At 41.1% G+C, this 27,107-nt stretch overlaps 1 protein-coding gene across 2 annotated transcripts in view; it reads left to right on the forward strand.

Annotated features, from left to right (window-relative positions):
• Window positions 1–27,107, forward strand: part of RASGRF2 (Ras protein specific guanine nucleotide releasing factor 2) — a 240,783-nt gene that overhangs the window by 130,040 nt on the left and 83,636 nt on the right. Inside the window, exons 14-17 of one of the 2 annotated variants that reach the window (XM_030323851.1) lie at window positions 2,891–3,139; window positions 3,766–4,154; window positions 10,336–10,461; window positions 13,138–13,227. In XM_030323851.1, coding sequence (XP_030179711.1) covers window positions 2,891–3,139; window positions 3,766–4,154; window positions 10,336–10,461; window positions 13,138–13,227 — 854 coding nt within the window. The remainder of the gene's footprint in view (window positions 1–2,890; window positions 3,140–3,765; window positions 4,155–10,335; window positions 10,462–13,137; window positions 13,228–27,107) is intronic. The other variant, XM_030323860.1, reaches the window with a different exon arrangement.

Raw genomic sequence — 27,107 nt, forward strand, 5'->3', positions numbered from 1 at the left:
GTTTACCAAAATGGAGTTGTTATTATCACAGGAGGCTTAAGTAATGCATTATATCTTTCTTGAGAGTCCCTTAGGAAATAAACATTGTGTTCAGTGTAATAAAAGAAAATTAAATAATTTCATAATATTTAATTTATTTTCTTTTCTTAAAATGAAAATGTAATCATAATTTTGAAGGACAGTGGTATAATTAGTTTTATTTTAATTTTGTATTGTCACAACATACTTTTTTCTCCCAGTGTTTTTGTTGCTGTTTTTAAGTAGGCTCTATTCCCAACGTGAGGCTCTAATTCACGACCCTGAGATCAAGATTTGCAACGCTCTACTGACTGAGCCAGCCAGGTGCCCCATTTATTCCAGTGTTTTGAGTAAAGTAATTATGGTTAAAAGATGCAAAGCTCAAAACTAGTATTAGAATGCAAAATTATGACATTTGTTGGGTGAAAATAGCCCTGTAAGTGGTGCTTTACATTTTAGGGTAGGGTAGGGTAAGGCTTGCTTCCTTTTAATAATAGTTGACCTCACCTTTCTTAGAAAATAGAGATTTTTAGTGGGAAAACGGATTACCTTGATCAGCCATCTTCTGGACAGATTGACTTATTTAGTAAAGTTCTAAGGTCTTTTTACTAATGAGAAAATTAAGAACCATAAAAGTAAAGTTGATAAAGGGTCACATAGTAAGTGGAAAAAACAGCCCCACACTATTTTCAAGAATCTCAAAAAACGCACTTTTGTTTTTTTGAGATCAGCTATGTGGCTAAAACAAACAGACCACCCTTACTTCCTCAGCAGGGGTAAGCTGCTCATTTAAAATGCTCTTTCGAGCCTGCAAATGAAGTACTTTTGCAGGCACCCAGCATTCGTTGGAGTGGGCAATTTCCAAAAGCAAGCTAAGAAAGTTATTGATTCCATTTTATTTGAAAGAAAATAAATATATAATTTAAAATCCCTCCAAGTGCTGAAGGGGCTAATTAAGGGCACTCACAACAAGCGAACTGATTCTCAGCAAGCACTTGCCTCACTGAACGTTCCTGGCCCTGCAGCATGTCCTTTAATCAAGTGGTGAAATCCAGGACTTCACCGATTCACTGATTTTCTGAGATGTGGCAGTGGTGGGAAACAAGGAGTTCCGGAAGGGAATGCGAGGGCTCTGGGCAGTCCTAGCAAAGGGGTGCATTTCTTTGAGCCCCACTTGGATTCAGCCTCTGCTTCCAAGCATGTCCTCTTACAAGCATGTCTTCTCTGTTGGCTTCTTTTGCCCTTTCTAACAAATGTGTACCACGGGCTGAGGGCTCTGAGCACAGCCAAGGATTGTGAGGGCTGCTGTGTGCATCTTCCCCCTGGTGTGCTCATCCACCTGGAGAGGCTGCTCAGGCATCCAGGAAATCTGGTAGGCTTAAAGAACAGCCAGTTGGGAGGTTTTATAGAATAAGAAAAAAAAATAAAAAGCAGAGCACTGCAGAGGGCAATGGTGGATACTGTTCATGGAGAATCTCTCCCATTACCTTTTTTTTTTAATGAAGACACTTTTAACACTGCAAAATATTGCAAAATAATGAAGACATAACGATTCACACAATTTATGAATCAAACTGTACTCGTAAAATGGATAGCCTTAAATGCATTAATAAGCCAGGAAGAATGAAATGAATTAAGCATTCAGTTCAAGAAGTTACAAAAAAAAAGAAAAGAAAAAATAAGCTGTTAAGAAAGTGTGGGAAGAAAATAATTAAGACCAGACACAAATACATTAAAATATAGAAAAACAGTAGAACTGGTCAAAAAGCCAGTTCTAAAGGGAAAAATACCTAATAATGTAATCTGTTGGTCAGTGTAGTTAAGAAAAATGGGGGGAAGCACAAATGCTCAAAGTTAGAAGTGAGGAAAAAAATAACCACAGATATAGCAGTGTTATCTGTGTCTCCCTCCCCCCTTCTATCGGTCTGTGGGAAGAATGTCCCCCATGACTTAGTTTTCAGCACACTTCTGATATTCTGATTTAAGGGTATAAGCAATGCTCCTCCTATATAGGGCTTTTGGCTTCATTTCTCTCATAAAACTTGATTGAACTAGGGAGAAAGGTGAAAGCAGAATGTACCACCCCAAAACATGCTACTTGGGTATATTGACTGAGCTGTAGGCACTTGAAAAATAGCAAATGCAGGGAACTCTGACCTCTTCTTATTTGCGTAAAGACAGATCCTCCAAAAGGCACTCAATTGTCATAAATCCCCTCCCTGAGAATTTCATCAACCAGGGAGGATTGACTTTTATTATAGGGGAGGAGACAAGGAGTCAATATCACACCTAGATGAACTGTCCCCAACTATCCTACCTCCCATCTAGTCTCCTAAGGGCCCATTCATCTTTCCTAAAAATCATTTACTCTCCCCTGAGAGGCCTACACCATCTCTCCCCCCACCCCACCCCCCAACCTTTTCCCTATTAAGATGGTATTTAAACCTGAATTCTAAGCCACCTCTGGAGTTGCTCATTTTTTCCCGGTATCTCCCATGTGTACATGAGGTATGCATGTTAATAAACTTCTGTTTGTTTTTCTCTTGCTAACTTGTCTTTTATTACAAGCGGTTCAGCCAAGAACTCAGAAAGGTTGAGGAAAAAATATTTTTCTTGCCCTGCAGAAGCAGTCCACAGAGTGAAATGAGTTATTATTACCTTCTCCATAATTAATTCTGACCTTTCTAAATTATAATGGCATATTTGATGTTTTTATAGCCCTGCCTATGTAATAAGTCATGTCAACGTATTTTATCAACTACAACGGGAAGCCCACATACATATGTGTGTGTGTTTCCGAAAACGGAAATTCTCAGTGGCTGAGAGGAAGCCATGTCCTGGTTTTGTTCTTATGTTCCTGCTTTGTGTGTAGGTCTGATGCCCGTCTTCATAAAGATGACACCGACATTTGCTTTAGTAAAACACTCAACTCCTGCAAAGTGCCCCAGATCCGCTATGCCAGCGTGGAGCGCCTTCTGGAGCGGCTGACAGACTTGCGGTTTCTTAGTATTGATTTCCTCAATACCTTTCTGCACACCTATCGTATTTTCACTACGGCAGCTGTGGTGCTGGCGAAACTTTCCGACATATACAAGAGGCCTTTTACCTCCATCCCCGTCAGGTAGGCCCAGGATTTGCCTGTCCTGAAAGTTTGCCCCCTAGTCCCTGGATCTCCGTGCAGATGAGCAGTTGCTCTGCAGAGCAGGATTGTCTTGCCTGGGAACTTACACACCCCACCTGTAGCAGGGGTGGGTGGAGGTCACAGAGAGTTCTCCAGGGACGAAGTTGAGAACCCTAAATTCCCTGTCATCTTTGCCGGCTCTGTGATTACTTGGAAGCTAACTCCATTGTTTTAGGCTTTCCTGTTTTTTAAATTTTTTTTTTTTAACAGTCGTGCTTTTCAAACTTTAACATGCATAAGAATCACCCAGGGGTCTTGTTAAACTGCAGACTGTGAGTTAGCATGTCTAGAGCAGAGCCTGAGTTCTGCATTTCTAACAAGCTCCCCAGAGATACCAGTGCTACTAATCTTTGGACCACAGTTTGGTAGTAAGGGATTAGTCAAGGCCTAAAAAAGTGTCTGTCTTCCTTTGCCAAATGTGTGGTATATAGGTAGTGTTAAATGAAGACAACAGAAGTGCCATGATGTTGTGGCCTTTTAATGGAGAGAGTATGTTCTTAAATAACATCAGGGGAATTGTTTTCACTTGGCTACAATCTGTTAATAGCTTCTGCTCTTATTTTTAGGTCATTAGAATTGTTTTTTGCTACCAGCCAGAACAGTAGAGGTGAACATTTGGTAGATGGCAAATCCCCACGCCTGTGTCGCAAATTCTCTTCCCCACCACCACTGGCTGTGTCCAGGACGTCCTCCCCAGTGAGGGCCAGAAAGCTGTCCTTGACTTCTCCATTGAACTCAAGGATAGGAGCATTGGACCTGACCACCTGCTCAGCGTCCAGCAGCCCTACCACCACCCACAGCCCTGCTGCATCCCCACCGCCGCACACTGGTAAAGTACCGTTGGATCTTAGCAGAGGCCTTCCTTCTCCAGAACAAAGCCCGGGATCTGTAGAAGAGCATGTAGATAATCCCCGCGTGGATCTGTGTAACAAGCTAAAACGAAGTATTCAAAGAGGTATTATCCAGCTGCCACACCCCGTGTTTGCTGGCCACCTGCTCCCCCACCATTCCTTCTAGAACCCTAGATCCCTTTCTTTTTAGCCCTCCCACCTCCCTGTAGAAAGTAGAATGAATACAATGGCTAGTTAGAAGAGAAATTCCTGTAAGTCACTCTAGCCTGTATGGAAAAGAGAGCAACTTAAGCTGTCCTGAGATCTTCTACAGTAAAAGGCTAATTATAGTCAGTTGTGTATGGAAGAACAACGTTATCTGAATGGTGTTATTGGAACATTCTTCATGGAATTTGATTAAGGCTGGTTGGATAAAGAGCCTAACATGATACTCTGTGTAGAGGTGAATGGTGGGCACTCTGTTCTTTGAGCTTGGGCCTTCCAGAGCCTTCTGCTCCAGTGTCTGCCTTGAATATCTGTACAGCTTCCAGCCTCCCCTGCTAAGGATGACCCAGCCTGGAAACATTAAGATGGCTTCTTTGGTTTAGTTATCAAGGCAGTGCTTCATATTACAATAGGGATATAGGGAGAGAAATAAAATATGAGACAGTGTTCACGGTCCATGACAGCCAAAATGTGTGTGCTTTTTTTTTAAAAGTGAATTAGATGATATGTTTTCCTGATTAAATTCTCTAATGATTTTCTATGGTACTTAGATTAAAGTACATTCTCCCTCACAAGGCCTCCAGATCCTATGAGACTTGGATCGTCTCTCTCTCCAACCCCTGTTCCTATAATGCTCCCTCATCTACTAGGATATAGTCACATGGATTTTCTTTTTGTGTCTCAGTAACACATCAACCATCTCTGCCTCAGGGACTTTGCACATGATTTTCCCTCTGCCTGGACAGTCTTTCTCCATGTAAGCTCCATAAGATCAGCGAGTTGTCTGTCTTGTTCATCTCTGTACTCTCAGTGCCTTGGCCAGTGCCTGGCTGGTAGTAGATTTTTGTTAAATGAATGAACCAAGCAAAACATTCAGTGAACTAAGAGTCCTGTGTTATGTCACCTTGTCTTCTGCAGCTTGGTACATGTAGGGGTCAGAGGAAGTGATCCTTGTTGCTTTTAGTGTTTCTGTGATGAAAATAAAAAAGGTTTCGTAGCCAATTAGCAAATAGCTTTTTGTTTTCTGAATGATAACTTATTTCTTTACTGATAACATAAAAAAAATTGGGCATTTAATCTAAGATCACAAATTTCAAGGAGGATCACCCAGATGGAAGCATAAACCCTTGCTTTTCAACCAGCTTAAAGCTTCCAAGTACTTCTTAGCTCAGATAATTTAAAAATAAGCTTCCCGAGTGAAGTACTTAATGGAATTTTAACTGGATGGTTGTCATCATCAAAAGTAACACCCTCTTAAACAAGAAATTCTTTAAATTGACAAGTTAGCAACTAAGGAGGAGGAAAGAAGGAAGATAATTAAAAAGTCATTAGAACAACAAGCTTTGGTAGAATCATGATGGATTCTTCTCAGGAATAATGAGGCAGCGCATAAGCTGACAAGTGCATCTGGGGTTTGATCCAGCCCCAGTGCTTGGGAACCTCTGTGGAGAGTGTGACTGAAGGAAATTTATCACAGACCTGGGCAGGGTGCCCTGGGAAGTACAGGAGTTTTCCAGAATATGGGAAGTTCTGTTCCTTCCTTTATTGGATTGCAGTAAATAGGAGAGGAGAAGTTTGGGGCTAAGTCTGGATTCTTGTGTTATTTTGAGTGAGGAGAGCTTTAGGAATAAGCATGTTAGTGTCAGACATTCATGGATCTGAGGTTGATCTAAATACGTGCCATTGTTCTAGAGGTCTTCAGTCAAGCTGCCCACTGCCTGCTGTGGTTAATCCTTCCAGTTTAACTTGTTGCCCACAGTCTGTGACATTGTTCCCCAACTTCCCTATTGTGGTCTTCAGAGCCCAAGCCCAGGGTGTGTAGTGATGGTCCAGTGTCATACAAAACCTGTTTGCCCTACTGTCTAGGATGGAAGTGTGGTTACTGGTAGGAATTAGCAGTTTTTCCCCTGGATCAAGTTAGACTCAGGGAGACCAAGATAAATGAGAAAGAACTGTATCAAGTTCCTGAGGAAGGACACTGACAAAGTCTGCAGAGGCTGGTCAGTGCAGATGTTGGACTGAGGTACGATCATTGTTGACACAGCTAGTGGCAGCTGGAGAGCTTGTCATGTGGCAGCAATGATCATTTATGACCAGTGGCCGAAAGTGGAGGACGCCTATGAAGAGTGGTGTGGTAAAAACATTAGGTTCTTTCCCACATTAGAAAAATAGCTGAGGGCTTAATGCCCCTATTTTCACTGGATTTCCCCCAAACAAATGATTTGCAGTTAGATTTTTCAGGAGTTAGTTTATCCACGTGGTTCGTGAGTTAGAAATGTCTCATTGTTAAGTGCAGAGCTGCTCTCTGGGTGATAGGGAGGTTCCAGGACTGCATCACGTGGGGCCCATAGCACTTGATGAAGTGCCCTGCAGCCAGCCTCTCCTCCAGAGAAGTCAGCTCCTCTCCCCTCTGTGTTTCTTGCTCACATCTGCTACTTGTGCACCCCCTTATCACTCACTGATCACCCTCCATTCCTTTCACGCTACTTCTTTACATCTTTATTTCTTTTCCCTTTCTGTAGCTGTCTTCTGATTACTCTTAATGTATTTACTTCCTATATTGTTCCCACTTGTTCCTAGTAAGTAGTTAAGGTGGTAGTTCAAACAGGAACATGGTACAGCTGGATTAAAAATAAAATGGGTAGGAGAATCAGGCAATGCAGAAAATTGGATGAAGCCAAGGGTATGGTTGGTGAACAGTGAACACAACACTGTGGCCTTCTGCAGTTCCTAGAGTTGCCCTGGTTTTGGTTCTGAAAGTAATCAATTACGTGATTCATATTGAAACCTAAGAATAGACTGGTGTACAGGCACATTTTTTCTTGCTACTGGGACTGGAGAACAGTTTATCCTATGCATTCCCATAAAGGAAACATTGTGAGTAGAAAGCTCAGAATTAACACTGGAGGCCAGGCAGCTCTGTGGCATTTTTCTGAAGAGGTGAAACAAAAGAATCATAGACTTAGATTTTTCTTTTATTTTGTATTGGTAAGTGGGCAATATTGGCCATGAATAGCCCTAAGAAAGTCATGGATAAAATGCTTTACTTCAGAGGCACCTGGGTGGCTCAGTTGGTTAAGGGACTCTTGATTTTGGATCAGGTCATGTTCTCACGGTTCACGGAATCGAACCCCAAATCGGGCTCCGTGCTCACATAGTGGAGCCTGCTTGACATTCTCTGTCTCCCTCTCTCTCTGCCCCTCCCTCCCTCAAAATAAATAAATAAGTTTAAAAATGCTTTACTTCAGCATCAGTCTGACACGTTCTGTGTGTGTGTGTTTTGTGTGTGTGTGAGTGTGTGTGTGTGTGTGTACACGATGTCTTTAGAAGCCAAGAATGCTGCTGTGTTAACTCCGCTGTCTAGTCTTGAAAATTCTAATTGGCAAAGCAAAGGGAGACACTGATCTGTCTTTAATTTGAAAGATGTTTGCATGTGCTTTGCATAATGTTAACACTTAAAACAGTTGGCAAACTTGAATAAGAATCTCATGCCAACAGTTTATACATTTTTGGCTTTTCACTTCAGGATACAACTCCATACAACCTCATTCCGTAATACAGCTTCCTCCATTAGGTCCCTACTGAGGCCATAGGTCTCTCTCACTAGATCAGCTAGACAGTTTTGGGGTATACCGCTTGAAAAATGCAAGTGACTTTTGTCTAGTTTTATTGCCATTGCAATGATAATGCCAACCTCACAGTATTTCCTGGCAAGAGAACTTCAAATGACATGAAGGGAAAGAAGAGAAATAGGAACTGTCCTTCAAAGTGAGCAAGACGATGAACTTCAGAGGGGAAAATAATGCACTTTATTTTCCCCCCAACCCAGTCCCCACATCTGTTCCAGGCTCACTTATTACCCGTTAGTGCCCTCCTTTCTTCCTATCAGGCAGTCCCCACCATATTCTACCCTCGCTTTTTCTACAAAGTGCATATATTAGCCCAACTCACATCTGTGTTCCGCTTGATGGTGGGATCTCAACAAAAATCAGAGCAGAGGCAGGCGCAGAGGGAAAGGTCACAGGACTGCTCACTGTGTTTGGGATTCTTACCCACCAGCGTGCACTTGGGTCATGGCTGTGCAACCTAGTGTCAACGTTTGCAGAGCAGTCCGCATCGCTAGTGTCTGTTTCTGTGTTCTTAGCTTGAAAATTGCCTGCCTGTGGGCTGAAAGTGCTCCCAATTTTAGCATTTGTTTTGAGCCCACATCTGCCTACTCGTCTTGAAAGCAAAGCTGTTTGCATGGAACTTGATTGAAAGTGAACATGCCAGAAGGAAATGCTTCTTTCCCCCACCCTGCTGGCATGGATTCTTCTCTCTGTAGCTGCCTGTTTGCTTACAGTGTTATTCTTTGCTTTCCTGCTCTTTCAGGGCATATTCGGAGCCTGACCATCTCTCTCACTGGGAAGTTTTTTGGGTTCAGTATAGCTGACTAAATGATTTTTTCATTTGCCTCAGAGGAGTGAATGGTTGAATCAGACCAAGGACACGTATTTGATATTCTGCTTGCTCTTGCAAAACAGATGCCTTCCATTACTGAACTTTGAGGGAGTTATTTAGAAAATAATAAAACTCACAGCTAAGCACTGATTTTTTGTCTGTATCCTGCATCATTGCCAGCTTTACTGTAATTATGTCATTCAGGGAAAGAGCCTAAGCATTTCCCTTCCCTGGCCCCTTTCTGTTTCAAAAGAACAGAACTGTGGCCGTATTTCCAAAGAAGTAAATCACATGCAAGAAGTCGTTAGGGATTTTAGAAGGGTTTATTGAGTGAAATCTTGAATGGAATGGCAGAGGGAGCTGAGTTGAGAACAGTCCTGCTGATGGGGGGGGGGGGCGGGGAGGGGGATGATGTGAAGTTAGTGGAGGTGACACAGCTCTTAGTGGTTACCGAAAAGCCCAAGGAAGCAGAAATACAGAAGTTGCTGGAAATTTTTGAAATTTTTGTAGTGCTTTTCCATGAAAGAACATCCACAAAGTTGTAGTTTTACCTGGTTAATAAGCCAGTGGGAGGGATACAGAAACATTATCAGTAATAGCCTAATGTGACCCTAGAATGATGTGCCTTTTATTCAGAGGATCTTAGCTGCAGTGAAAAGGCTCAAATGATCTTTAACTCTCCCCACAGTTCATTCTAAAAATTTCCACTTGCCTCCTGTTGACCACTAGCTTTAGATTGGGGTTATCCAATGGAACTTTCTGGGGGGACGGAGATGCTCTATATCTATGTCGTCCAGTACTGTAGCCACCAGCCACGTGTGGTACTGAGCACTTAGAGTATGGCTGGTGCAAGTAACGAGCTGAAGTAGTAATGTAACTTCAGTTAATTTTGATTTAAATTTACCCAGACACACTTAGCTAGTGCTAACATATTGGGCAGTGCAGCTCTCAATCCTTAGGAGTCCCCAGAGCTTCTTGGGAGACACATTGGTAGAGATTCAAATTTTAGTTGACTTAAGGGGGCAACCCAAGCAAAGAATTAGATGAAGTCCCAATTTTGATCCCAGTCTGATACACAATCTGGAAAAGTCCCTCTTCCCCCACTCTTCTGGAAGGCAGGGAACCCACAAGATACCCCCATTTTTTAATGTTTACATTTATTTATTTATTTATTTAATTTATTTCATTTTTAGAGAGAGAGAGAGAGAGAGAGAGAGAGCAGAGAGATGGGGAGACAGAGGATCCCAAACCTGCTCTTCACTAACAGTGGGGCTTGAACTTACAAACTGAGAGATCATGACCTGAGCTGAAGTCAGACACTTAACCCACTGAGCCTCCCAGGTGTCCTTCCCTTGGTCTTTTTAACATCCGCTGTTGTGTTGGATGGAAAGGACTGGGTAGGGTCAGCCAGGTTCAGCAGGGTCAGCAAGACAGGGATAGAGAAGACACTGCATTTAGATTTAGTGACATTAGCACTCTGCCAGGAGGAATGACTTGATTTCATATTAAAGCCCTTTTAAAATGTAGACTAATCCAAAAGGCTGTTCTCCATAACGAACCTTTGTGTTTCTGTGCATAACCCTGACAAGGAGGTGTTGAATTCATGGCCTTCTTGTTAACATTCATGCTATTTTCAAGCAGCTGTCCTAGAGTCTGCACCAGTGGACCGAGCAGGAGTGGAAAGCTCCCCGGTGGCGGACAGCTCAGAACTTTCACCTTGCCGGTCACCCTCAACTCCTCAGCACCTCCGTTATCGTCAGCCTGTAGGTGAGCTCAGAAAGGGGGCGTGGAAATATAAAAGTGAAAGATGGTTTCTAGCTTCTAACTTTTTCTTTCGCCTTACTGTTTCACTCCCAAAATATTTTTTTAGTCTCAGTTATGAAAATTCATTGGAAGCAAACAATGTCAGTGTCAAGTAGTGGAGTAATAGATGATTAGAGAATATGTCATTAGTATAACTAATACTGACTTGACCCCATTATGGCATTGCACTGTGTCTGGAGTAACATGAATCAAGAGGCTTGTCCTTAGGTGATAGCTAGTTGAAGAGTCTCCATGCTGGTTTTATCAAAACGTTCCCAGAGCCCTGATACCTTGTCATAAATCCCAGTGTACTCTATATTAAATAGGCTCACCTGGGGCACCACAATGCGTGGGGAACCTTATTAAGGTCCAGTTGCATGGGACCCTAATTATCATTATTATTCACGTGGTAGAACCTGGTATATTTTCTATAGTTACGAAAATTATAAAGCGTCTCCCATAATTTGTTTTAGAACATACCAAATGTCCTCTAATTGGAAGACAAACTATCAGACCAAAAGGTAGAAATCTTTTCTCTCTCCATTGTTTAAATAAAAAATTCAAAAAATAGTTGATTTTTGAAACGTTTTGCAGTGGCTTGCCATTAGGGTATGCATTCAAATAATGTTTTCCTATTAAATGAGTTACAAACTTTACACATGTTTTAAACCTTAGAAATACTTAAAAACAAATTAAGTATATGTTAATGCTTACATTTTTCTTTACTAATAAAAGAAAACAACAGTTGTTTTTGAAATGCTTCCTTCTTTCTCCTCAAGTCAGTTATTTGAACCTGGAAGAGAAAACTATTCAGTTATGGAACAAGATTCACCCCAAGTAATCCAAGTAAAATGTAGACATTTTTTGACTTTCATACTTCTGCATATGCTCCAAATGGCCATTTTGTTTGTAACCTTGGCCATGGGGTAGAAGCTGTGGTCATTGCCATCGGATCTAAGAGAGGCTAACCTGGGTCAGGCTGTTGTCAGAAGACTTGCCCAGAATGATACCAGCCCTTGGGGAGTGGACTGATTTCAGACTTCTGATCAATCATGGGTTACCCTGGCATTTGAGTGATTCTGGTAAATGAAGGTGGCAAGCAAGACTTCCCTGGTCTACTATGGAGTTAGCCAAATCTCTTTACTACTCTTAGAGCTTTGGTCAGTCCAGGCCTTGGCAACTTTGTTGCTACATGGGACAGACCCCCTTTTGAGTTCATGGTAACCTGGAAGAGTTTGGGGTCAAAGCCCATGGAAGCAAAATTCTACCAAGGCAAGAGATAAATGCTCTTCACCTGGTCACTATTACCAGGGCTCTATTTTGTAGTCCCTTTTTATATATTTATTTTTGTATATAAGGTTTTGTAATTTATATAAGCAGTATTTGTAAATCCTATCTTGAATTAAACTGTCTTTTCTTTCTTCTCTGATATGACTAAATTTCACAGACATAGGACCATAGGAAGGAAGCTGAAATCTGTGATAAAATAGAAGATCCAAATAGGGACAGTATCACACATTTTCTTAGTGTGTAGCTGAAATTTTGCCTGTTCATCTGTCCTCTTGCCACCTTACTCTACAAATATTTAAAGTCTACTGCTAAAGGAGTGGGTAGAGCTGTTCTTTCTCCTTGGCTGTATTAAGCAGCTCTTTTCTTCTCTTATTTATTTATTTTAAGCATGGGTACATCACTTTAGGGACAAACTAATAAAAACCCTTCAAGTCAGAATCACAGTGAACTATTTTCACTAAAAGCCTGAATGAGGAAGAACAGTGAGGTTGGCATGAGCATTATCAGATCCTGTGTGTAAAATATCTAAGGAGGGAAGGGACTGCAAACAGGTGCTCAAAGCATCCTTTGATTTTAGAATTCATCCTAACTTTAGAGGTGTTTTGAGAAGAAAACTCTATTGGTAATATGATGTAGGACATTTTTAAAAAATATTTTTATATTGAGGTATAATTCACATACCACAAAGTTCACCTTTTTAAAGTATGCAGTAAAGTGGTTTTTATTTATCCACAAGATGGGGGTGGCCATCACCACTGTCTCGCTCCAGAGCATTTGTATCACCCCAAAAAGAAACCCTGTACCCATTAGCAGTCTCTCCCCACTCCCATCTCCCCCTAGCCTCTGGCAACCACTAATCTACTTTCTGTCTCTATGGATTTACCTATTCCAAACATTTCATATGGATAGAATCATAGAAGACATGACTTTTTGTGATTGACTTCTTTCACTTAGCGTAATGTTTTCATGGACCATTCATGTTGTAATATGCATCAGAACTTCATTCCTTTTTTGTAGCCCGGTAATATTCCCTTGTATTGATATAGCACATTTGGTTTATCCATTTGATGGTTGATGGACATTTGGGTATTTGTACTTTTGGGCTATTAAGAATAATGCTGCTGGGGATATTCATGTATAAGTTTTTGTTTGGATATGTTTTCACTTCTCTTGGGTATATATCTAGAGTGGAATTACCGATGTAAAATCTTGTTATTTTCCTATTAACAAGGACAGTACAGAGCATTTGGCCCAAGGCTTCATCCAGTGCAGGAATGAAAATGAGAATTTTTATTATCGAATATGATCTATCTGCCTCACCATGCCATTTCCATTCTTTTAAATAACCAGGACAGACGGCTGACAACTCTCACTGCTCGGTTTCGCCTGCTTCTGCTTTTGCAATTGCCACAGCGGCTGCAGGACACGGGAGTCCACCAGGTGAGTAGGGGCGAGCAGCCAGGTACACACTCACAACAATGTATATTATTAAATCACTGGTCTTTGGCTGCCAGTGTGTTGGTGATACACTGGGCAGCTCATCGAGAATGCAGATTCTCAGCTCCCATTCTCAGTGCATCAGACTGTCTTTTATGTATTTATTATTTGTTTATTTACTTATTTTTAACTTTCTTGTTTGTAGTTGACACACAATGTTATACTAGTTTTAGGTGTACAACCTAGCGATTCAACATCTATACGTTATGCTGTGCTCACCATAAGTGTAGCTACCATATTATGGACTGTATTCCCTATGCTATGCCTTTTATTCTCATGACTTACTCATTTCATAGCCGAAGCTTCAATCTCCCTCTCCCCTTCGCCGACAGAGTATCTTGTAAATAAGCACCATCGGGGCGCCTGGGTGGCTCAGTTGGTTGGGCGTCCGACTTCGGCTCAGGTCATGATCTCATGGTCCGTGGGTTCGAGCCCCGCGTCGGGCTCTGTGCTGACAGCTCAGAGCCTGGAGCCTGCTTCCGATTCTGTGTCTCCCTCTCTCTCTGCTCCTCCCCTGTTCACGCTCTGTCTCTCTCTGTCTCAAAAATAAATAAACGTTAAAAAAAAAAATTAAAAAAAAAACTAAATAAATAAGCACCGTCAGGTGAGTCTCACACAGGTGGTGTGGGGGGATACTATAAAGAACTTCTGTATCACAGAAGGATGTGTTATTTCTCCCATGTTGTTTTCTGGAGTTCTCTAACCTTTTTAGCCAAATTACCAGGCACAAGTGTTTCCTTTTTAATTGAGTACAATGCTAAAAGCATATGCAAGGTGGGAGGGAAGGCTTGTGGAGGGAAGGAAGATGGAGGGGCTATTGCTTTAGCTGACTCATAATTCACTTCCAGTAGCTTTACGATGCTTTCTGAATTCTCTTGGTTAATTTTCCAGGTAATGAAGTAGTACTTAAAATGAAGGCACAGTATTTTAATAGATGAAAATTATAATTCATTATCTCTGTCTTCTTCTCTCATGTGCAAGAAGGACATTATGTTAAAACAAATCTTTATGTGGTTTCAACAGCCTTGTTGCTGTGAGTATCTTCATCTAAACTAACCCCGTGGGTTCGAATCATCATGCTTTGTAGAACCATGAGTGAGGGTGTATTTTGTTAATTAGCCATTGTTCACCTACACCAAAAGAGTCCATTTCTAAAGCCTATGAACCTGTATTCAACAATAGTAACTAGTAGGTACTATCTGTGTGACTTCTTTCTAAATTGAAAAACAGAGAGAGATGTTCTATAATGAACATGAAGTATATATATATATATATATATATATATATAATACATTATATATATATTATATATATATAATACATTATATATAATACACTTATATATATATAATACATTATATATATATATAATGGAAATCTTTGCAGATTAACCACATTCTGCCTCCAATATTTTGCCACACATGCTGCATTTGATGTGGTATGGAAAATTAGGGTGTTTTTTGCTCTGTTCTCAAAACTTTCTCCCAAAAGTCCCATCAACATAACACGAGACAGCCTGTAATGGTAATAGCACTGATGTCTTGTCAATCCAGTTGACTTCTGTTGTTGACTCCATTCTGTAATAATGAACATTTTTTGGTGAAGTTATAAAGGAATCTTCATTATGCTCTCAGCAGAATTGCTTATCAACTGTGATTCGTTGAGACCTTCTCTTCTGTCTTTCATTATCACAAGCTAGTCTATCTTTGGAAAGAGCCTTCTCATAGGTTTCATAATTTAAATATGGTTCATGAAGGAAAATAGTTTTTATGTTAATTTACAATGACCCTATTTCCGCATTTGCTGGAGGCTGGGTAGGGAAAGGTTTTTCCTTTTCACCTGGGATTGCAGCAAAAGTTCTAATGAGCTTTCAGGAATGGCTTTCTGACTTTGACTTGTCTGTGCATAATGGGCCAGAGTGTAAAGTAACCAAAACAACAAAGTCTTCCTCACCATTTGAACACTGCTGTTTCTGCTGCCCTTCTTCTTACTTCTCCCCTGGAACTGAAATAGCTTTAGGAAGAAAACTCTCTTCAGTGAGCCAGCTGAGGAGGGATGGATGGTGACTGACCACAGCCAGTGTGGCTAAGGGCAGGGTAGCCTGACCCTGAGTGAGCAAACTGCTTTTTTTATTATGGTGCTGCTGATGTTGCCTGTAATGTGATGGTGCCCCATAATTCAATTTTAGAAGTAAAGGAATTAAAGATTGGATTTGGCACTGTCTGTGGCCCTACTGTAAGGGTAGCATGTTGCACATGGGTCAGTTGCAATAGCTAATGGTGGTAAGAAAGGGGGTTTCTTCTGGAATGGAGGCCAGTATATTCCTGGGGCTCAGCCATTCCATGGATCCCCGTAGGGGATTCCTGGAGAACTCGACAGAAGGGCTGGTTGCACAGGTGGCTGGGGAAGGTGGACTGGGAGCAGAAACAGGGAGGTGTGAAGGCAAAGATCTAGACTTACTGACAAGCCAGGGAGAGTATTAACTGCCCTGTGAAGGGCTAGACCCAGATGTTCAGGTGTTCACGGGAAGGGAGTGCTAGATAGTGGTTAACTCCCAAACCAGACTTTGTGCCCACCCTCTGATTCAGGAATCGCCATCCCAGATTCACTCTAGAACCTAAGGAGTCACCAAGGCAAGCAGAAGGAGAGGTTGTGTAAGTAAGTGAACACTGTGCTTGCATCAGCCTTTACAGGCTCCTGTCTGCTTGTATACTATAATGTGGGCCCACCTGATGGTGCAGGTCTGCTGTGTCCCAGCCCATGGTAGGAAACAAGGTTCCGCCCAGTTAGGCCATGTGGTCTGCAGATTGGGCTTCCATGTTTCAGGCTGTCTTCAGGCTTCCTCCTTCTTTAATCCTCTCCCACGTTCACACCCCCATCCCTACCCCCAACTCTGGGTTAGAACTGCCAATTAATGATTATGTTTTCAAATATTCACTCCAGGCATTTGCAGATTAAGCTGTTTCTCTTTAATTATTGCTTGGAAGGTTTTGCTACTTCATTAAAAGAAATTTCAAATTTAGCAAGAAAGTAGACAGAAATTTTTCTTTGTAAAGACACCAGACAAGCTGCACATGCTTGGCCCTAAAGGCAGAGAAAGATAATTTTATTTGTGGAAGATGGTCTGGGATCCACTCCCTGGGGTCTGAGCCTGCCTAATTTCCACATACAATGGGAAAAGCATGGATTTTACCCACTGCTTTATTTTAGTACCTAGAGCCCTACCCTCTCCAAAGATAGATAAGTCTCTCCTTCCGTGTCATACCCTCTTTGCTTCTATTGGAGGTTCCTCATTGGAGATGAATGGCCCATTCTGTGGGCGTGATTGCAACCCTAAATCAATCCTTGTTAACTTCATATTATGAAGACTTAACAGCTTATTTAGCACTTGCCTTCTGATTGGCAGCCAAGTTACATTGGGCCCACTTATGGCAGGATCTAGAATTTGGGGGCCTAACACTTATACAATTTATCTCAAGGAAAAGAATATAAAATCACAAGTACCAACCTTTAGGGCACCTCCCAGGGCTTTGGAAGAAAGCTCAGAAGCTTAAGCGTCATCGGCTTCCTGGTAAATCTGCTTATGAGTCCGCTCCAGGTCATTCTTGGAATTACAGCAGTTATAGGAAATGTTGCTCATTGGGGAGAGGGAATTGGGGGTAGGGGACCAGTCATCCTCAGTCAGTCAAATAAGTGCCCTGTCCTGGAGTGGAGCTTTAACTTTGTACAAGATCAAGACGAAGGGCAATCGACAAGGTCTTGTGTGCCACTACACTGGTTGCAATATGTATTTTAAGCATCTGCTCAAATTTAGAAGCTCTGCATTAAAGTAGAAACTAAACTGTGTGCATTTCAGATGGATGCTGATACAGGGAATCTGCAGGTGCAGTTTGGATATAGTGAAGATATGAATAGAAATGCAAATCCAATGAATACACATATCAAGGCACGTCACTGTACTTACTACACACCTGAAGCTCTAGGGTTAATTATAGAGTTTATGAAATGATCTCAAATAACATATGGAAGTGTGAAGTGGGTTCTTTTTATGAGACTAGAAGTAATGGCAGTGGAGTTACCACAAGCAACTCTTGATTATCCATGAGCAGATTATATGTTTTACCATTCTATGCAAGTCAAGGTAAATTAACAAAATAGAGGAATGGTTGAATGTACTTAGAGAAAAATTAATGGCACAGTTACAATTGCTTAGGGAAATAGTGAGTTCTTTACTGGTGATTACTTGGTGCTTGTAAAGTAGATTATTCATAATCTGTTTTCTCTTCTGTCAGACCACTCAAGTCAGTGTAGTCAATAGTAGATAGTAGCAGGGAACTGCTGGAGTGTAGGAGGTGTGTTTGTTCCTTCTCTGGTTACAGCATTCCCAATTTATTTCACCAAAGCTCTGACCCCTCTAGACTATGTTATTTTCTTCTTATTTTTTAAATGTTTATTTATTTGTTTTTGAGAGAGAGCACGAGCAAGGGAGAGGCAGAGAGAGAGGGGGACAGGGGATCCGAAGCGGCCTTGTGCTGATAGCAGAGAGCCCCCACGTGGGGCTCGAACTCACAAATTGGGAGATCATGACCTTAGCTGAGATCAAGAGTTAGACGCTTAACCTACTGAGCCACTCAGGTGCCCCCATTATTTTCTCCTTAGATAAGACAGGAAGTGGGAGGGATACTCTTCCCCAAGCTGGGTAAGGCTTAGACAGTCTTTTTCCCTGGAGAGTAGATCTTTGTTACAGAGAAGGCTCTGGGCATATTTCACAACGGTGCTCTTCTCTCTTACCTGCAAGAGCCAGAAGTAGTATGCGGGCCCCTCAGAATGTAGTCCCCAGCAGTTCTACTCTTAGGCTGGTCCACATTCAGCCTCTAGCCGTTGAGCAAAATGACCATTTGCTGTTGCTGCCAGTTCATGGCTTTAGCGACTTCTACACCAGATAAGCAGATATCAGCGATATCTCTCGGGATGTACCTGTCCCTCCAGATTTGAAAGTGGTCATTTGTCCTACAGCCTCAATTTTCTGATGTGGCCAAGAAAAGTCATTGATTTTCAGTTTTTCCAGCTTTTCTTCTTGTAAGGGCAGGTGTGTTAGCTTCTAAGTTCTTTACATGTCAGAGCTGAAATTGAAAGTCTCACTTGAAATTTTTATAGTGATTCTATTGATTCTGTAGGTCAATTTGGGGAGAATTGTCAATCTTAACAATATTTAGTCTTTTAATCTATGAATATGGAATGTCTTTTTATTTATTTAGATCTGTTCTCATTTCAGCATTGTTTTTTAATTTTTCAGCATATGTCTTGCATTTGTTTTGTTGCATTTATTCCTAAATATAAATGACTCTTTTTTTGTTTGTTAGTACCCCCCCTGCCCTGCCCCATAGGAGGTATCATAGTTTGGGACATATTTTCCATTGTTTTGTGTTTTTCCAAAATATTTTAAAAAACATTTTTTCATTATTTCACCGAAGATAGATAGCTATTTGAAGTTTAGGGGTTAGAATGTATCTAATTTATATTTTTAAGTAAAACATTATTATCACTATTATTAATGAAAAGTAAAGAGCTTTGGCAAACCAAATTTAAATTAACCATGATTCCAAGTCTTATTTTTAAACACACACACTGCAATGAGAGTTTTGAAACTGTGAAGTTACATCTTTAACTGTACCAGGCTGAAGAGCAGCTAGGAAGGCTCCTGTCAGGTGGTCACTGCATTCTTTTCCTGGAAAGATGCCCTACAGTAAGCTAGGTCACATGGAACACCTCCTCTGCTCATCATATGTCTTTGATACTCTTTCAAGCAGACCCAGATTCTGATTCCAGCTGGCCTGGGCACCCTCTTTCCTGACTGTGTCGCATTGCCAAGTTCACACTCTTTGTCCTGCCCTTTCCCGGGCTCCATGCAGACCATTCTCCTCTATTACTGTCTCTCCACTGCACAAGTACAATACGGTTGATTGTGCTTGTTCTCTTCTTTAATTCACTCACATTGCTTAATTGCCACTTGATTGCATTACAGTTTCATCCATTTTAGGGCCAGGCAGGTAACGGAAGGATGGGCTGGAGAGCTGATGCCATGCGTAGGGGGGACAGCCACCGCTCAGCTCCCCCTGATTTTGCCATGAGAGTACACAGACTAGGGCTGTCATATCTGTTTTCTTTCTTAAAGAAAAGCCAGAAATCTGGATATTTATGTGAAATCTGTTTTTAAACACTAGAAGTGAATTCATACTTTAAAAATACTGTCCAGGTCAAACAAAGTACTTCTGAGGACCATATTTGGCTGTGAACCACCAGTGTGTGACCTCAGATTTCCTGTAATCACTTACATCTGGAGTGTAGATTGACGGAGATAAGATTTCCTGAGACATGTCTACATACTAGCAATGGATTCCTGATCTTCTTAAGGACCCTCTCCCTGACCGTTTCCTATTCCTTTGGCCCAGCTGCTCTACAGGAAGTCCATCTCTTCTCCTCCACTTGACTACTTTGGCTTTTACTGGGTAATCTTATCTCGAAGATCTGAAGGATGCCTCATCATCACCCCCTCACCATAGAAGTAATAGCAGGTACCATTTTTCTCCATCTAGTTTTATAGATTTTAAAGTAAGTGTGAGACCCAGCGTGGTAGAGGGCTTGGCCCTGGTACTTGCACTTACTGAGAATGAGGCTCATTCAGATCTGTTCACTGTCAAGTTCCAGCTTTCCTTGTCCTTATGGTTCCTCTAATCCCACATCACATCTCCTTCAGAAAGAACAAGATCTTGGGAAACTCAAATTAATTGATGTTGTTACTGATTCTCCCTCCTGTCTTTGTCTGCAACACACCTGTTTCATCTTCCCACTGATAGGTGTGCTTGGCCCTCACCTGACAGGTTCAGCAGCTGGTGACTCCAGACAGATGAGCTCTGGTGACATTAGTCATCCATGGGTCAATTCTGACTTGGCCAGCCGTGGGCATTGAGGATCTGTGATTTCCTTCACAGGACTGCAGAAGCGAGGGCCTTAGTACAGTAATAGCATCTGGTCGGGGGAAGCGTTTATCTCTGAATTGAGAAGTGGATTAAATTTTCCGGAGGATGTTGATTACCATGAATTAAGCGAATGTCACATACATACCCTGCTATCTGTAGTCTGGTTCAGGATTTGTGAGAACACTCAGCTCTGTTTAAGTAGCTTATCTATTTATTGAGTGATCTTATAAGAAAGGCACAGGATGTGGGCTTTTTCCAGTGTCTGTTTTACAAGCTAAAACTGTAAATGCAGGCAGAAATCACAAATTGATTTCCTGTTTCTAACTCAGAAAGCTAATATCATGTAGATGTTTCATTGCAGTGATTCTCAATGGGATGTGGGTAGGGTGGAATGAGAACAGTTAGGGACTTCTTTAAAATACCTTTATCCCCCTGAGGATTCTGATCGGCTTCCTCCCAGAGGCAGGCACTCCAAAACAGATATTATTGATGGAAATGGGCTGCAATGTGAATTGTGTGAAAACTGAAATAAGGCTAAGAATAACTGCTCTACTATTTGCCATCCTTGGAAAGACTGTGCTCACTTTCTTGATCTGATTCTCAGTCTCCCAGTGTCCTGTGTCCTGGTAATCAGGGCATCGAAGGAAACAGGCTGTCTATCTAACCCAAGTTAGCAACGGCGTTCAGAAATCTAAGGTCAGAATGCTGGCTGCATATAGTGTTTCTCATTTGGGGCTCTCCCCATCTTTTCATTTTCTGTGCAACACACCATGTCAAAGTTCTTATTTATCTCCTCCTTTCCCTATTGTCCAGTTGTCTTTTTTCTTTGGTATGTTCTCATCTCTTGGAGTTCTGCACTATTTCAAGGAGGTATGTTCTATTGCCAGGGCTGGCTAAATACTTTGTAGGGGCCAGTGCAATAAGAAAGTGCTCATCCCCTTGTTTAAAAAACTATAAAGAATTTTAAGACAGTGATAGTTAAGCATTAAACCAAGTGTGGGCCCTTCTAAGCTTAGGGCACAATGCATTCCAGGTTTCAAACCATGAAGCCAGCCAGGCTTGCATCCTGTAGGCTTGTCAGGAGTCTGATAGAATCTTAATGCTCAGGATATGCCCTTTAGTGCATTTCCAGGGTTATATCCTGGTCCTGTAGAGCTTCTCCACAGTGAAAAAGATACTAATAGTAAAGCAATCCTGTTTGTTTTGAAGGTGAAAAATCTTAGGCTGGAGGAGACTAATTAGAAAGAGAAAAAAAAAATCTAAACCCAGGACTCCTGAATCTTTGAAGATTACAGATTAAAAAAATTAACATACACTACAGTACTTTTAATAATGAGAGAATGTAATCTCTGATGAGTCAGAAATAATTTCACTAATGATGACTCAGTGATCATAAAACAAAAATAATCCTCATATAAAACTAAAACATTTTCTGGCTTCCTGGACTTTTTGGTTTCTTTTTAACTTTTGTAATAAATGCAAGAAGGCAAATAATCAGTAATAGGCATGTCAACACTACAAAAAATTGGAAATCATTACTCTGTAAAGTTAAGATTAGCAGTCCCAACAATATGTAATGAAAAGTGAAAATTTTCAGTGAACTTTCCTTTTTTTAATGTTGATTTATATTTTTTGAGAGAGAGAGAGAGAGAGAGAGAAAAGAGCATGAGTGAGTGAGGGGTGAAGAGGGAGACACAGAATCTGAAGCAGCCTCCAACTCATGCAGGGCTTGAACTCCCAGACTTCAGGATCATGATCTGAGCCAAAGTCAGATGCTTAACCGAACAAGCCACCCAGGTGCCCCAGTGAATTTTCTACTGGGAGAAATAAGCAGTGATACTACTGTGGTTATGTAATATTGCATCAGCTCCATACTTTAAGAAGGATGAGATAAGCTTTTAGTTACAACTTTTTTCAAAGTAGTATATCAGAGATTAAGTGTGGCAGTAGAAGTAACATATAGAAATGTCTGCTTGTGCACAGTTAATGGTGCAAGTCAGCACAGGTGAACTGAATCTTAAAGCTTCTAAAGTCTATGGTAAGAGAGGAATGGGCTTTTCATCTACCAGGAATATCCCCTGAGAGCACAGGTCCTGCACGTGTCCTAACCTTATGCAGCCCAAAGTGTCTGGTTCAGGTTGTTTCTCTTACCAGCATTTGTGGCCTCGAGCCTTACAATTGGTGGGAAGACCTGAAGAAGCAACTTGTTAGCATGTAATTAGTCTGTTTTATTGATTGTGAATCATTGTAATTGTGGATGGCTTTTGCAGAGCGTCTCCCAAAGTCATACCCACATCTTGTAAACCCCTGTCTTATGCTGCCCTATTGGGCATTTCTATATACAAATAGAGTCAACATGACAGTAACAGCAACAATAAGGTTACATCATTCTATAGAGTATATATACGAAGCACTATTTTAAGCTTTACGGATATTAACTATATGTGAAATAGTTACTGGCATTATATTTTCTTGTCAGTGGAGGAAATTAAGATACAGAGAGTTAAGCAAATTATCTAAGGTCACATAGGTATTAAGTGACTGCTTTGAATCCTGTCATCTGGGGAATGAACAGAGGATGTACAGCACCAATTATCAATCCCAACCTCTGCCTTGAGTATATAGAGCAGGGCTGGAACTTCATCCTTTGGGTTTCTCCAGTGCCACCATTTTGTTTGGAGAAGGACATGAACATTTCTGTTGAGTGGTCTGGTGGTTTTAAAAATATGCCCCCCAGTGCTTTCAATACTGCTTCCTTCAAGAGGTGGAGTTTAATTTCTTCAACTTTTTATGTGGGTAGCACTCAGTCACTTGCTTTTAACAAATAAAATTAAGCAGAAGTGATCATGTTTGAATTTGACACCTAGATCATCAAAAAGCACACTGACCTCTCACTTGGTCATTCTCACTTAGATTGCTTGTTTGGGGGTGGCAGGGGTGGGATGCAGGAAACCATCTTCCATGTCATGAGGAGAGGCCCATGAGGCTAGCAAGAAACTAGAAAGTAGGCCTCTGGCCAACAGCTGCATGAGTGGGCATGGACTTAGATTTTCTAGCTCCTGTCAAGCCTTTAGATGACTATAACCCTGGTGGTCATCTGGATGCAACCTCATGAGAAACCATGAGCCAGACTCACCCCTCTGAGCCACTTCTAAAACCTCATCCTGAGGAACCTATGTGACCATAAATGTGTTTGGAGTCTCTAAGTTATAGGGTAAGTTGTTGTGCAGCAATAGGTAACTACAGGTAGTGTCATGGCCAGGTTATTCATAATCAAATTGAGTTTAAGGTGCATATTTTTATTGTGGAAAGAGAAGCATGTCTGGGCTATTCCCTGTGAGACAGAGCACCCTGGGCGTATTCCCTACCAAATATTTTGAAATTGAAGAATATATCTAAAGTTAACATGTAGCTTAAATCTACTTTATATTTCAAGATCTCTAAATAGTCTTTCTCTTCTCCCTTCACCTGTAGTGCTCTGAACTGAATAGACTGATTTTTCAACTGAGAGCTGAGAGCAGTTTGATTTTAACAACTGTTGCTTAGCAATAGGAAGGAATCTAATGGCTCTTCTGCAAACTGAAAGGAGCCTCCCTGTGTAGCTATTGTCTGTCTGTAATGCTGAATTTAAAATTGTAATTACCATTTCGAGATGAAATTGAAGCTGGCCTTTGTGACACATTACACTTAGCCTAGCATCTCAGCTACCCAGGGAATTGTACCGCCTCAGTTTAAGGCCCTTCTGCAGAAGTGCTGGTCTCTTGGAATTATGGTGCATTTTAGAAGTGTCAGACAAAGCTCTGAATCAGAAGCTAGTAAACTCTGCACTGGTAGATGGTTTGTATTCTCTATATACTGACTTTGTGATTCTAGGACCAAAAACTTGGCTCTTGAAATGTTGTGACTAGAAACCAGGCCAATGATATTAGGGGAGGGGACTATGGAGGGATGGGGTTTGCAGACAAATTTTGGGGAGTAGGAGAGGGTGGGAAGTCTAGCTGCCATGTTTTTACTACCCAGCTCTGATGGAAAGGCTCTTAGAAATGTCAGCTGCTTTGAATTTTTAAACAGAAGGTCTGAATCTAGTTATTCATCAGAGAGGTTGGTATCGAGATTCAGAAATCTCTGCCTGGCTTAAAAATATTATTCTTTCCTGCTCTTTGGATTAAATGATGCACAAGTTTATTTGATTTTATTTAATCTTCAGTTAGTTCTCTAGATCTTTGTGTGTACGCTCTGTGCCATTCCAGGTACTATGGAAAGATAAAAATGAAGTATGAGGCATTTTTTCTACTTTCTAAATACTGACGATCCAGTTGAGGAGATTAGATGAACAGGCATGAAGTAAATCTCAAATGATCAAGATGGGAATGCCAGGTAACTGATAATAATCAGTATAATTATCGGCCATGTTGTAAAACTTTGGACTTGGAAACCAGGAGAAAATATCTCAGAAGCAAAATAACAAGGCTTCAGTGCCTGACCCTGAAAGAGGAGGTTAATATAGTTTCAGAGTATTTCATACATCCTTCAAATTAGTTAGATCTCTCTGAAAATAGTTGTGTTTTTTTTTTTAACTTGGAGACAGTTTTTTCCTCTGGATCTGCAATTATTCTTTATGGGCACAGGCTCCCTGGTGTGTGTGATAGTCTTAGGAATTTAGCTGGTTTTAGATTAAGTGAAGGCAGCATCTGTCATATTTGACTAAATTAATATTGCCACAATTTCTACACGGGCATCATAATGAGAAGTGGTGAAAGACCTACACTGAAGCAAATTGTATTTAAGTGGCTTCAGAAATCAGGTGCCATAAACTTACAGAAGACCCCAAATAGACTAGTAGAAATAGAGTAAAATAATAGTATTGTTGTGTGTGTGTGTGTGTGTGTGTGTGTGTGTGTGTGTGCATTTTAAATAAATGTAACAGATAGTTGTGGGAGGCTAAATGTCTCCTTGTTCAGATATTACTGGATCATCAGCTGTAAGGAGTCTGAGGGTAGGTATTTAAAGATAGTTTTTAGCATTTGAGTGGCAACATTGCCTATAATCCTCCTTCTCTTCACAGAGTTTTCTTTGTCTTGCATCTAATTTTCAAGATCTTGTACACAATTCAGAACTAATTCAAAATAGTGGTAGAGCATTTGGGATAAACCTTCATCTGGCAAATAATGTTATGTCATATCCCTTATTGCTGTGGATCGTTCTGTGGATCATGCATAACACAAACCACAGTCCCCTCAAGAGGCAGGCGCCCAAAAGCAAATAGTTTTAGCAAAGGCTGGTATCTGCTGCCTCCACGAATTTACCTTCCTCAATGCAGTGTTAAAGATTTGTCAGTGATGTCCTCACTTCCTTTTTTCTATCCTAGCATTATGGGTTTAGAAAGACAGTCCTATACCTTATGATTCCAAAGCCCTTTCATAAGTAATGACATGTGTGTCCACCACAGCAAGTCTGGGAAGGGGGAAGGCAGATACAAATTCCTCTTCTGTGTATAATTAAACAGGCTAAACAAGGTAAAGTGACTTACACATAGGCAGTTATAAATTCCGGAAATAGGACTCGAGTCCAGTTCTCTGGACTCCTGGTCCAGTGCTCATTCTATTAAACCTGGTTGCTTTTGTAAAGTATTTCAGAACCATATACCTCTGATATTTTCAAGAGACAGTTAAACAATTGGTAGGCAGTTCACTTGTATGCAATTAATTAATTGGTTGCCAGTGATTTTTAATTTCTAACCATCTTCAAATATGAATCTCAGTTTCCTTCCCTCCCAGATTGAGTCACTTTCTGTACATTTGGAGGTTTCAGAGACTATCTTTTATTCCTGGTGTCCTGTGTGTGTTTCATTGTTTGTGTTTAATTTCCCAGCAGGGGCTAAGGACTTAGCACCAAAGCATTCCTGAGGAGGGGTACTTGGATACTGATTGGCACACAGGAAGACATTTCGGGCAGTTTGAACATTATTTCTTTGTTTTCCGAAACATTTCTTCAGGTAAACATCAAGGCCAGTAGAATAAACCCCTGACTTCACCAACCAAATTTTACTTATTTACTCTGTCATTTTAAAATCCACCTACCATGCACTTCCTTAAAATATATTCTGCCATTCACCTCCCCTTGATGGTGACTTAGAGATAGCCTCTCATTTTCAAAGATGGGCTGGCTTCCCTGCTGTTTTGAAATTTTTAAACAGCTGTATTGAGATATATTTCATATACCCTACGACTCACCCATTTAAAGCATAGCTTTAGTACCACCTAGCCATCCTCAGTGCACTTCCAGGCTTGGTTTTGAAAACACTCAGGCTGCCAACTGCAGAAGACAGTTCGGTCAAGATCTGTGATGGACTCGGAGTGTCTGTTCTTCCTCTTGGCACCATGGGGTGGGTGGAGGATACAGTGAAGAAGCCCCTTGCCCTCTCAGGAGTTAATGGCTCATCCTGAGGATTTGATCTTCCGTTGTTACTTTGTTGAGGATGGGAAAGAGAGGCTGTGTGCCTTTTCTCAAGGACAGTGCTCTCTGGAAAAGTAGCCTCTGATTCCCGGTATCTGGTGCTCTGGCAGTGGAACAAGAAGTTCTTCAAGGAAAAGGGGCCATGAGGGCCCTAAAGAGAAGGGATACCAGTTAGAGCAGTGAAGAATGTGTCTGTAAGGAGTCAGTAGTGAAAAGTGTTCAGGAGAATGGATTTTGGTGTCACATAAACCTCTAAGTTCTGCTGATTGTCTAGCTGTATGATCTAGGGCAGCCTCTCTAAGTCTCATTGTTTTCATTTTAAAGTGAGGATAATGATTGTATCTTCCTCACAGAGTTGTCAGGAGGATTAAATGAGATGATTCATGG

Source organism: Lynx canadensis, chromosome A1 (assembly GCF_007474595.2).
Source record: "Lynx canadensis isolate LIC74 chromosome A1, mLynCan4.pri.v2, whole genome shotgun sequence".
Taxonomy (NCBI): Eukaryota; Metazoa; Chordata; class Mammalia; order Carnivora; family Felidae; genus Lynx; species Lynx canadensis.